Here is a 13,676-nt window from a genome sequence, read left to right as displayed (position 1 = left end):
GATTTTTGCATTTTTCACAAGATTTTGTCCATTTCCATTTCAGTTTAATATTTAATTAGTTTTTAACATGGGTTTGCTAATTTAGTTTAGTTTTCATTTCTTGAAAATACTTAATTTTAGTTTAGTCTGTCGGGGGCGAGATTCAAAAAGGTCAGAAAAAATGCTGTGTAGTAAAAACTGAACAAAACATCATTCCCTCATGCTGTCTGGCCTGGATTTAGCTTCTCTTTTGGGGGGCTTGGTGCTCTCCCTTACCTTGTCAAGGTAAGTTAGGTTAGCCTTCTGCAGAGCTTTTCAAATGGACTTTCAGACCAGTGGGATTTTTCTTCCCCCTTAAGAAATGTTCCACATATTTTATCAGCTTCCTGTACAAGGCACTTGTTCCTATCTGTGACACAGTCGTATTCAAAGTAATCCCAAATGGGATTCTGGCGCATTCCCCTCAATCTCGCCGCGGTGATGACGCCAGCGGTGGATGGATTGGCAGCACATCACGGACAGTGAGGTGCTGCTTACTTGTGCGATGGCACCGACAACTGGCACAGCTAAAAAGTAGGAAGATAGATTTCGTATCCATCAAAAAAAAAACTAGGCTTACATATGACATAACCTGACAAAGACAAAAACTAAGGACATTTTCTTTATAAATTTTTGGTTGTTTCTGTTAGTTTTGTTTTTCGGGTAGTTATCAATTTTTTTTGTAAAGCCTGTATTTTTATTTCAATTAACAAAACTGTTTTCTCACATCTAGTTTTCGTTATTTCATTTTTGTTAACGTTGATAACCTTGACACACACACACACACACACACACACACACACACACACACACACACACACACAGGTGCAACAGCTGTCATTCAGGACAGAGATATTTCTGAGCAGTAATCACAGTGGCAGCCAGCACCTGCTGAGAGTGACAAACTGGGTCAGATGAAGAAAACCGAAAAAAGAATGAGGTGCAATATTAGTTGGGCTCACAGATGGCTCAGCGTCAAACTTGGATAGACGTGGGGGAAGCGGAGGAAAAAACAAGGACAGACACACAGGTACGATGGGGAGGGGAGGGGATGTGTGTGTGAGGATTCAGAGCGAGAGAAAGAGAGTGGGAGAGGAGGGCGAGAGAAGGAGAGATCGCTGATAAAGACACAGTAACTTCAGCTCAAGAGTAACTTAAGTGTCAGGAGAAGTTTAGCATGATTAGGAGATGTCTCTGTGGGGTACAAGTGTGATAATCTGCACCACGCATACACATACACTCCAACTTGCACGCATGCTGGCGCAGAGACGTACACCCAGTGGCTTTGTCTCCGCTGAGTCTGTCTCCCTCTGAGTGCGTGGGAAGACTGATGGGAGAATCTCACCTCTTTCTATCAGCTCTCATTACCAGCCAGGCAGACATGAAAGACTGTGGGGCTCATGATACTGCGAGAAGATGACAGGAGGTGTGGCGCAGCTCCGGAACACCAAACACCTCTGAGCACATCGAGAGAATGAACACCAAAACAATTGATCTGCACGGGTTTGTGTGTGTTTATGTGTGTTGGTTTGTGTGTATTAAATCCTTGATAACACCTCCTGCTGTCTGCGTTCCTGTCAAGTGTCAGTGGGGCAACAAATAAAAACCTGTGGAAAGCATCACAGGTATGTACAAATATGTACGCACACAAACAAGCGCGCGCGCGCACACACACACACACACACAAACCGACATCTTTACAGAAAACTTATGTAACTTGTGAAAATTCACTGGAGTGGGTTTTTTTTTTGTGTGTGTGTGTCAAAATCAGGACAAAAATCTGCTGCGCGAAGCAAAGTGTGCCAAAGAAAGTAAAAAAGTTGGTCCAAAGAAAATATCATGACACTGAATTATTGCAAATTCTGTATCCACTCACACACAACACAGACAAACACGTATATACACTCCTCATGTCCTTGCGGTTTTTTGAGGGGGTATGAAGGAGGATTTCAACTCCAGACATTGTGTGTCTGTGTGTGTGTATGTGTGTGAGAGAGAGAGAGAGACAGCGTGAGAAACAGAGTAAGCAGCAGCATCCCTAAGTGGTGCTTGTGTTATTCCTACCAAGGTCATTCAGCCAGCTGCAAATGACAATCACTGGCCATGAAAGGACTCCTGGGACCAGGCCAGGCCTTGTGTAAGAGGGTGTGTGTGTGCATGTGTATGTGTGTACTTGTACTTCTATCTTTGTGAGGACCAGTCTAGAGTTACAGACTTCACAGTGTGAGGATATTTTGGCTGGTCCTGGTTTTACGGTTGGGTTTACAATTACGGAGGAGCTGTATGCGTGAACGCAAATGTCTGAACCAGCTGAACCGGACAGACTTTACTCTGCCAGCTCCCTAGTGCAAAGCCTGTGTAATGTCAGATTGAGCCGGTCATTGTTCAGAGAATTCACAGTGATTCGCTCCTACCTCCTGCACACTCCACCCAGGAGCCACCACCTGCCTAAACAAAATGGAGTATTTCCAGTTGATGAGAATGGGTCTGACACGAACAGTCTCCTGTTGTGTGCTACATGCGTGTAAGGTAAACTCCCTACGACGCCCAGACCTGATTCTCTGGACGATCTCTGGAGCTCGTATGAGAAAACGTCTAAAGACAGAGAAGTGGAGAGAACGTTTTGGAGAACGTTGGGGGGTGACCGTCTGATTGTACATGTGATTGAGAGTGCTTTTCTGCAAGTGAGACCCTGAGTAAACGAGAATATGTCAACAGTATGTGTGTGTGTGTGTATGTGTGTACAAGCATGCCAGGCTTGGCCCAGTACTGATTGACTTGCCACTCCAGCCTGCTGATGAGAGGGATGAGGAGAGGTGAAGAGGCCTGGTGAAGACATGGACGGCTTGGAAGTGACCGAGTCCTCAACACAGGACGATGGGAAAACAATGGTGCTAATTAACTGGCTTTGATTGGTTAGCCAGGCCCCCGCTAATCATTACCTCATTACCAGCATCTCTTGGGCAGTTCCCACCCGGCAAAGCTGTTTTTTATTGCTTCTCCTCGTTTTTTTAAGCTTCTCTCATCAAAATGGATTTCACATCTGTTCGATGTGTCTGGGGGTCCAGACACGAATTAGAATGTACGTCAGAGGGTTTTAACTCACCGCCGGCGAACATCCGCCACAAACGGGCATGATTAACATGCTGAAAAACAGACAGGGAGAAAAAGGCAGGAACTTTCTGGTCTTCCTTAGACAATTAAGAGAATCAATTAGACTAAATGACGAGGCCCGCAGGCTGCCTGCTTTCTAATGTTGGAACATCTCACAACACAACTCCCTCACTTCCTGCTTGGAATCTTAGAGAGAGAGACTTTCAATTGAATGTCTGCTTTCTGTGAAAGGAGGAGCAACAAAAAGAGACAAAGACAGATGAAGTAGGGGGAAAGATACGGAATTAAAGTAAGAAGAAGAAAAAGAAGGCTGTAACAGTTGACAGACACCAGGTTAAGGGCAACAAGACAGAGGAAGGAGACAGACTGACAGGAGGAGAGAATCAGGACGCACTCGGTGCTGAAACAATGGAACAAAGGTGCCAGACACGTCTGTTCTCTTTACTATATTAGCTGAGGCTGCAACCAAACCAGGCCCTCACACCTCTCACCAGCACTACTTTATTGGAACTGTCATGTCAAGTTAGACATGTTGTGTTGATTTGAGTTGGACCCTGAGGTAAGGAAGGATAAACACAGGTTGAATAATTGACAACTCCAGTGCACCATGGAAAGTTAGGATGGCTTTACAGATTGTGTTTGAAGTGAAGACGTGTTTCATGCTGATTCATCTGAGACTTTCATTTGTTCTGTAATGGGGCTCTGTGTGTGTTTCATTGTTGAGTATGGATTTGCACTTCTGATGGTGCAAATTGGCAAATCTGAGTTTCTGGCTTTTTTGGAATTGGTTAACACTGAGTAAAAAATGTTAAATCAGTTTTGTGTCAGGTCTTATTTGCAGTTATGAACCTGAACTCTTCCTCCTATCCATCCCTCCCCCATCTGTGTGTGTAACTGCTCTTTCTAATCAGGGTTGCAGGGAACCCAACCAAGCATACACTAGGCGATTGGTGGATCAGCGATGACCAAATTCCAAATTGGCAAACGATGTGACAGGCTGCAGTTCTCACAAAAAAAAGTCTGCAACTAAACAAAATACTGTAAATTAAATTATTATTTCTCAATTCTCAGGTCTTATTAAAAAAAAGGCCTTAAGGTGTCTTATAAACATCTAAAACAAATCAATTACCCATTTGTTCCAAATTAATTTTATATCAACTGAAATTTTTCTTCTAAATTTAAAGGAAAATTTGACCATTAGAGCTTCAAGAAGAACTCGTTTTGTTTCACCTTAAGTAAAGACCAACTTTGCCTCAATTACTATGGAGAACATTTCTCTGTTAAATATTCAGACCCACCGCCTTTACAGCAACAGCTTGCAGGGAGGGAGGTGGGCTTGGCTTTAATAGTTAAGCTACTTGGTACAGATGCTGTGCACATAGTCTAAACAAAACATGTCAACAAACACAAACATATTCATCACACTAAGAGGAACTGACAGCTGTCTGTCAAACCATCAGGCTTTGGTCATCACCTGTGATTGGCCTGCCACAAGATTTAATAAGATTTCTAGTTTTCTTGACATTAGGGGAATTGCAATTTGACACATCTGTGAGATGAAGGGAAACGGCTCAAAATTGGAGCCAGCTGATGGCCTGTCATTAGAAAAGCAAACAGGACCCACACAACACTGACATTACTTTAAAAAAAAAATTAAACATGTTAAATCCTAAACTTTCCTTAAAGACAAGACTGAATCCAGTCAAAGCAAACAAGTGCAGCTCAGGGAACATAATTAAAAGCTAACTCTCTGCCACAATACAGTAAATGCAGGTATTTACTGTACATACTTAAACGAGCACTGCCGGAAATGGGTCTCATGGTGATGGATGGGAATTATCTTTGAAAATTAGTGTAATGGATATAAGAGGTTTGGCTCAGGTACAAAAGCCCAAGCACCTGGGAACAGCTTCGAAGTGATTTTGCTGTAGTCACCACAGTCTGTATCACAGGACACTGTCTCAGAAAGATAATAAACAGTACAATCTTTACAAAAAGAACAGCAATAAAATGAAAAATTTATGTTTTGAGAGTGACAAAAACGCTTTAATGGCCCCTAGAACTTTATCCATTAGGTTTGGTACAATTTGAAAAGTCTCTATGAGCTTTATCAGTTAATTATTTTTATGCCACTTCGTGCAGGAAATCAACAGGAAGCAGGGCATGCTCTCATTTGGCTCAGCCAGAGAAGGACACACCTGCTCTACAGGCCTAAAAACTTTTTCAGCAAATGTGAACAACCCTCACTGGAATAAATTGGGAGCCATCTTGGATCACTGTATCCGATTCTCTTTTTACATTCATGGTACAGGCAGACGGGCAGAGGCATGTGCAATCATAATGCATGCAGATTGATTATACAGAAACACTGAATGGCACAATACTGAAGAGGACACATAATTATTCCTTGAACATTGAGATAACCCATCCTTTTGCCCCACTTGAGAATTACACCTGACTTACACTGAATCCCAGACATGAGAAACACAGCTTCAGAAATAAACATTTAAACTAATTGAGCTATGATTGATTTACCTTCCTGAGTGCTTGCGGAGTCTAAAAAAAAAAAGGTCCTATCAGCAGCGACTGAAGTGGCGCGTACTAAGAGAAACATTTAAGTATATCAGTTTCATTGTATGCTCCAGCTGCGGTGTGAGTTGTTGTGAGCTGTTTATGGGCCCCCAAGGGAGGGCAGGGGAGAGACCTCTGTATCAAAACAATTCCACAGCTAGCAGGAGGTGTGACATAAACAACAAGGTTCTTACCCTTCCCCTGTGAGTCCAGCTGACAGCCAACCCACCCTCACGCCTCCGGCACACACACACACACACACACACACGCACACAAGCATTTACACATTCTGCACAAGTGCACGTGCACACACATCCATACATGTCAAATAGTAGCCCATGCAATCTCACCTCTCCCCTTCTTCCTACTGTTTATCGCCCAGAGAGAGGGAGGGAGCATGAAAAATGAATGGCTGCCATATGGAAGAGGCATGTTGCGTAAGAAGAGGGAAGCTATTCGTGTGGAAAATCAATTTCGCCAAGTCACCGACATATAGCTTCTATTGGGTAAAATAGCCCACATTAGCCTGCCTCCTCATGCAAAGCTGAGTATGGAGATAGGGGAGACGGATGGAGGGATACAGGGATGAGAGAGGGATGGATGGAATTTGCCTATGAAAAGTGGAAAGAAGCAGGAATGGGGAAACGAGAAGGACAGTTAAGCGGCCACAATGGAGGGAGTGAGAGAAAAATAGTCCATGTCATGTAGGCACTATGCTTCCCATTTGTCACATGAATGTGTAAAAGTATCCCAATGGCTGTACCCATTAACTGACACTTTAGCTCAATCCAGAACAGATCCATTGCAAACTACTATAGGGATCATTTGTGCCCTCTGTGGACGAAACTTAGCTGCTGACTTTCTGCTACGTCCCTGTAGACCACTGAAGAAGAAGTTCGCACAGCCCCCCAGTGGATTACAGTATCGGTCCAACACATGCACACTAGCAAAGTCCATCAGCACCACTAATTCCAACCTGGTATCTCCAGGCTTTCAAGTACCTTTCACAGGGATCTTACTGACTACAGTGCAGGTATGAACAGGAAGGGTAAGGCTCTGTGTTGTGGTCGTACTCTCCTGGGTACAATTATCTATTATTTGCAGGGCTTAGTATTGGATATCTTTTTATGTTAGTCTCTGAGGGCATTGAGATATGTGGTTGATCTCTTAGTGCCCCAGAATAAAGCTGCTTGACAGGTAGAGATACATCAAGGCTTTGTACCACAGGGAGAGACAAAGGTGGAGCCTTACCCAGGGTCCAGTGTATGGTTTGTATGGACTGGATGTATTTATGGTTGGTCATTGGTCCCAAGATAACCTAGGTGATATGATTTACCTGCTGCACACACTTCATACCATCAAAAATTAAACAGTGCAGTTCCTTTCGAGGGGAAATGAATAGAAGAGCTATTGGAGGAGTTCCATGCATTATGTAATGACACACAATTCATAATCCGCCACATAAATCATAAGCTGTGTCACATCATCTTGGGCCTATTCCACAGGGGTCGAGCTGGACAAATAAAATCCTTCATTAGTGATAAAACAATGAATAAATCCTCAAGGTAGAAAGCTTTGGAGAATATTAGGTTGTGCAAATACCCCTCGTTGGAAACTCTGATTATGTGGCAAAATGGTATCTTGAAAATACACAGAACTGAGATTCACACCTTTCGCAGTAATGGGAGCAGTAATGTCACGGCTTTCAACATCCATTGGGAGAAGGGCTGATAAAGCTTCAGTATAGCAAAGGATTAAATTGGATGTCAAACACAGATGCTATAGATGCAATTATTTTTTTCCCACTTGTCAGACTCTAATAAGGTAAACTGAGAGAAAGTGGTCTGTCTCCATTGGGAACTTTTGTTTTCATCCACTATTACACAGCTATTTCAACCAGCCTCAAATATTTGGTCTCTAACAAATTGAAAGACTGAAAATGAGAGTTCTCAATTGGATCTACCCAGGTTTTGTATTTATCCACAAGGAAAGTATCACTTAAGAGACAAATTGATCGGCAAAAAGGGTAAGACAAAGATAACAGAGAAAAACGAATAACCTCCCACCTTCCTTAAACCGAACTTGATGTTTGAGCTGAGAATGAAATATAGAAAACCATGCCTGTGTTCATGATGATATTCAGAGTACAGGTGTCGTGGTTTTTGAGTTTCAGTTTACTCATTCATCCCTTCATTCATTCAGTCCAGTTGTTTGTGGACACATGTTCTAATTTGGCTGTCATTTCAGACTCTGCTATTCGCACCAGCCTGTCTCTGTGGAATCACCTGACCTGCTGCACCTCCTCACCTGTTCCTCATTCCCTCTTTAGAGCCCTTGTATATATACATGTGTACTGACCCATTTCCACTTCCCCTTAGCCAGATCGTCTTTGTGCCATGTGTTTCCAGCGCTCTGTTCTTAGCCTGCATGTTTTGATTCTGGTAGAATTGGACCTTGTCTCGTCCCAACCCTACATTTTCCTGCTAGGACTTTTGTACCTTTGTAAGTTTGAATGAATTTGAAACAGTTCACGGTGTAAGATAGCTGCTTCGTACAAAACCGACAAACACTGTTAGTTGCTTTGCCACCTACAACGCTTTGGTGTCATGACTGTGCACTTTGCTCATTTGTCGTCAATTTTTGTAGCAGACAACATAACGTTACAATCTTAGTTTTCTGAGAACCGTGAAACAGGATCCAACTTAAAGTTTCAGACCAAGGGCTCATTTCTCCTTAATGATTGATCTTAGGAGGTTTCATTTATTACCTATGTGCATTTTTGAAAGCAGCACATTGAGATTTAAGATTGTTTTGATGTAGCTGTCTCTCCTTCAACATGGCTGCTTGTAACCATGCTCATTAAAAATGTTCACTTCCTGTGTAGTAGTAAAGCAGAACAACAAAATCAATATTAGTGGTCCCAAATTTCAACAGAGTGCTGCAGCAATGACATATTTTTGTAAGCCAACCTGCAAGTTAGCATTACCCTGGTTGCCTTGACAAAGAGCCACGTCTGAATTGGCTCTTGGATTTGATAATGTTATTTACCCTCAAGCAAAAACTAATTACTAACCTCAGATACAAATGATGATTCTTATGATACGCTGTCTGAACAACAGAGCGGTTAACCTCAATGTTATTCATCACTCACACTCATCAAGTCATCTTGCCAAGCAAAACATGAAAGAATCTGAATAAGTGCCCAATTGAAAACATCAGGAGATTAAACTGAAATCTTATATTCTTAGTGTGGTTTTAGAACTGTGTTTGCTGCCACTGATGTGTTACATGATTGGTGCTCTCTGACTGGATTTAAGCAAGGCATATGATAGTCAATCATCCTCCCAATGAGACTTCCTTTACATATCACATTTAAGTGGTCCCAATGAAATGACCAATTCTTGTATTAAAAACTACTTTAAAAGTTTCTTTGTAATATTTTCTGATTTGCAGAACTTCTTGTCAAATTATTATTATTATTTTTTAAACATCATCATTTTTGCAGTACCAGAAGACACATTGCTGTAGGTTTTAAGATTGTCTTGTTCTGGAGGTTCCCAATTTCAAAACTCAGCTTGGTAAAAGCTCCACTCAATTGGAAAAAAAAAAGAAAAGAACGGCAGCAGGACCTGAAATTAGATCACTTAATTTCATAGACTGATTGAAGTATTAATCAAATCCTCGGTCTGTTATATGCACCTGCTTTTCTGTCTGCTTTCTTCCAGCTAGTTTATTGCCCCCAAAAAATGAAGACATATATTTTAGAGAAAAATAAATTACAAGATATTGAATAATAAATCAGTCTGCAGGTGACAGGGAGGTCTATGTCACTGAGTCCTGACTATAAACAATACACATTAAAGAAAGAAAAAAAAAAACACCAAGGCAGACTATTTGTGTCTGATAAAACACCCACCTCTTGTCCTTGTATTAAGTGGCCAATAATGGAAGCTTTCACAGTTAAATAATGCTCAAATGTCCACAGAGCAAACAAAACACTCCGATATCTTTTTTTTCTTTTTCTGAAGAACAAATTGAGAGCTGTTCTTTTTTAACTTGAGACATCAATAAACCAAGTGCTTCTCTGTTCAGGCTGCAAAACCATTAGAACATTGCTAGTGATTACATGCACACTCTGCTATGTTTAGGTTATTCAACATAAGATTATTATACAGCGAGAATTCCCAGTATTGTGAAGGTGTAAGCTTCACATCATAATATGTTTCAACCATTCACTGGAAAAAACATATGAACTCATCATCATCATCACGGATTCAGCTGTGAATGACATGTGCTCTGATCTGGAACAGGAAGTCAGACACTGACAGACTGAGACAAAGAATAAAGTAAGCCTGCAAGCACTCGGCCATTGTGTATTAACAGAGCCAAGATGATCTGTCTCTTATGTGCAAGCCATTCTTTGTACTTAGTTTTAGTTGGATGAGTTTTAAGAGGAATGGCTCAGCTGAAAACTCTTTTTTTGTTTTTTTTTCTTAATACAGCCGACATCAGAAGTCAGTGTGGTGAACTGCTTCAGGTAGTGCGCTTTTCCTTCCAACAGGAACAAGAACAGGAATTTGTTATCACAGAACAAAACCAATTCACTTCAATGAAATTTTGGTGTGACTGTATATATATGTTGCAGTAACCAGAATTATCGCCCTGAATAAACTGTCTGTGGAGCTGTGTATCGGATCAGGGAACACCCCATTCTCTTCTTTCTTGAGCTAAATAAAACCACGGTCACAAAACACAAAAATGACTTCAAATATAAAAATAGACCATAAATATAACATTTTCCAAACCTTTAAATAATGCACATATTGAATATTTGGTTCTGTACCTTGGGCAATTTTCACTCCTCGGTGAGCATTTCAAATGCAAAACCCAACTCCATTTTTTTTCCCCTTGTTATGAAAACAGCCTAGTTCCACTGTACGGAAACTCGGTTGTGAAATGAAGGCCACCTGAGTGTACGATGGGACCATGTGTTTCTTACCTTGCCAATGAGCCTGGGGAAGGGAGCTCTCTGGTTCTCAGTTACAATCATAGGAGGGACCAGCAGGGATCTCTTAGATCTGTATGGCAGCGTCTGGCCAAGACCCAGGATATTCTACAACAGAGGAGAGAAAACATATTGTTAAACTTTGAAACAACAGTCCTTTATATTTTGCCCAGTTACATTGTGAAGCATGGGGTGATGTCTCTTGTAATTCTGACAGCAACCCTACCTTGTCCAAAATTACTTGTCAGCATGTTGTTAGCAATTACTCTGAAACCCACCAATGTCACATACACAGAGCAAGCAGTCAAGTATGCATTTCAAAAAAGAAAAAAAAAAAAAAAGTTAAAACAAGCTACTCATGGAGTGATTCCCAATTTTGATGGCAGAGTGGTTTGTTCTATATAATCAGAAATGCAAAGAGGCTGAGCACCGGCATCTGGCAGACAGCCCCATATGCTCACATGTTTACAGAGGAGAGGAGAGGAGAGGAGAGGAGAGGAGAGGTGATTCTCTGGGAAAACATGAAATAACTGTATCTGTTGCTTTTACTGTAATTTAATTTACATTCCTTAATTCTTTCTTCAGACTGTGTGTTAAATAAGGACACAAGAGAAAAGTAGAAAAAAAAAACTAAGCCTTGAAAGCAAAAAAGAAAAAAAAAAGAAGAAATGAGAGATGACAAGGTTTTGGTGAAGCAATTGTATTGTTCATGCAGAAGGAGCCAATCTGAAAGGTTATTTCTTGCTCTTGAGAACACAACAGCATAATCTAATTTCATCATCCACCCTCCTGCTGTTGTAAACAAAGACATGGTTGTTACTGTATAATAGTGAGAGACCTTTCCCTTTTCTTCTACACTTGGAGATAACAGATACAGTTCAAGCCCTTCTGCTTAGATGCTGACAGATATAATCTCTGTCACTGACAAAATGATAGGGAAGCTGGAATCCTGGCTGCTAATATGGAGGTGATGACCTGCAGGGGCGGACAGTCTGCTGACTGTCTTCGCACCTGGACACGGGCCGAGGAGAGACAGCAAACGCAGACACACACCACATCACCTACTTAAGGTCCAACTGAAATTCAGCTGCATGTTTCTTTCTGCCACACTATCTGTTCTGTAAATCACATTATGTGCTGTCCTTGGAGAAAAACATGCTACCCAAAATAATATAACATAAATGTATGTCTTATACTTTTTTGTATCATGCACCCCGTGCCTTTGTATCACCAAGTCAGAAAGCCATTAGTTCTGCGTCTAAGTAGATGAAGGAGTTCGAGCAAACAGAGCAAATTTAAACATTTAATTTTAAATCCAGATTTGAATGAGGCAATAATCTATCATACAACATCCCACATCAGCTTTCCGGCTAATTCTCATCGCTCATTTTGTGTTGCGCCTCGACTTGGTGAACTAGCAACCAAACTAGCAACCAAACAGTTACTGAGGAAAAGTGCATTGGTAACTTCAGTTTGCAGGTTAACTAACTAGATTAGTTACCTAATGTGGTCTTTATCATTTGTTACCACTGCTAATAATACAGTCTTCCCATGGCTTTAGTTATAGTTACAGTTAAAGCAGCCTGGGTTTGTTTACTTTGACTCCCCTTCTTTCCAGTTGCTGTCAAACAATGTTTTTAAAGTGTTTGCTTTATGCTTTAATTGATTTTTTTGTGGTTTTCAGTGCAACTAGCTGAAAACCCAACATTGACATATTGTCACCTCATAAATTTCTCGTTCAAATGTTTTAAAACAGCACGCCCCTCCAGAGGCTTTGCAGTCATTTTTGATGTTTTCCCAAAGACCGCTGACTTTTTTCTTCCTTGAAAATAAAAATAAATATGACATACAACAAAATTAAAAAAAAAAAAAAAAAATCCCCCTGACATTACTGCTGACTGCAAAACTCTAAATGAGATTTCAGCTGGACTTTTTGAAGCTTTGTAACACTAATCTCTGATCTGCTCCATACTACCACAGTCAATTACCCACATAAAGGCAGTCCCTGCTAAAAATGTTGAACAAAATGACAGAACAATGACAGTAAAGGAAACAACACAGCCACAGGCCCAGCCACTGAGCCCTGGTTAAAGTGACAACACACTCTCAATATGAAAGGGAAAATGCCGACCTGAGGTTTTTGTGGTTTCATTTGCAATGCAAATAGTCTCTTTTGTCCTTCGTCTTTTATAGCCTACTGTGCAACACTTTATTGACAATGTGCAGTGCACAGTGTGTATGCAGGGGGGCTGTTTGCGTGTTTACTGTTCGCACTGCTGTTCTTGGCTGACAGGGACTCTGGCACCACTCTCACCCCTGTCAGAATGACGGAAAGAGAACAGGTAAGAGGGAAAAACTGAGCCATTTGTTTACAGCACAGTGCTGACACTCAGACAGAGAGGGCAATGCTGCCGCCGCTATCCAGCAAACACCCACGCCACTAACCGCCTCACCCCTCCACCCTTCCCAGCCACAATGGTCAGAGAGAACACAATTAAACAGTAATCATAAACACAGCTCGACCAGAACAAACCAAAGACACACTGAGTGGTCTCTGAAATGGCCACTCTTATCAAACCCACTCGGGGGTGACCTTCCAAATGTCAGAGACAGAAATCTAAAACTGGACCTGAAGCGGTTAAACAGAACACTGCACAAAACTGCCTGAGATTATATGACCTATTTTGTGTCTAAAGAGCACAGTCAGTGGCGTGTGTGTGTGTCTCTGTGTGTGTATATGTATGCGATCTGTTCACAAGCGAGTTGATGGGGTTTTAAGCACCGCTTGTAAAAATCCAACCCGAGTCTGAAGCCCAGGGATGAGCATATCAATCCCATCATGCACAGGTCTCAGCTGTGTGATATTTGTAAAAGAGGAGAGGAAGAGCTGGGAGGCAAACGGGCCCCATGAGGTATTTTTAGTGGCTGGATGTAGGGACTGGTGGCAGGGGTTAGGGCTAAGATAGAT

The 13,676-nt window shown here is 41.5% G+C and overlaps 1 protein-coding gene across 2 annotated transcripts in view; it reads right to left on the bottom strand.

Annotated features, from left to right (window-relative positions):
- Positions 1-13,676, bottom strand: part of cdh13 (cadherin 13, H-cadherin (heart)) — a 305,886-nt gene that overhangs the window by 171,982 nt on the left and 120,228 nt on the right. For both annotated transcript variants that reach the window (XM_041038356.1, XM_041038357.1), the window contains exon 4: positions 10,703-10,816. In XM_041038356.1, the coding sequence (XP_040894290.1) occupies positions 10,703-10,816 (114 nt within the window). The remainder of the gene's footprint in view (positions 1-10,702; positions 10,817-13,676) is intronic.

This window comes from Toxotes jaculatrix, chromosome 5 (genome assembly GCF_017976425.1).
Source record: "Toxotes jaculatrix isolate fToxJac2 chromosome 5, fToxJac2.pri, whole genome shotgun sequence".
NCBI classification, from domain to species: domain Eukaryota; kingdom Metazoa; phylum Chordata; class Actinopteri; family Toxotidae; genus Toxotes; species Toxotes jaculatrix.
Note: the sequence above shows the minus strand (reverse complement) of the source record. Positions and strands in the feature narration are given on the sequence as shown.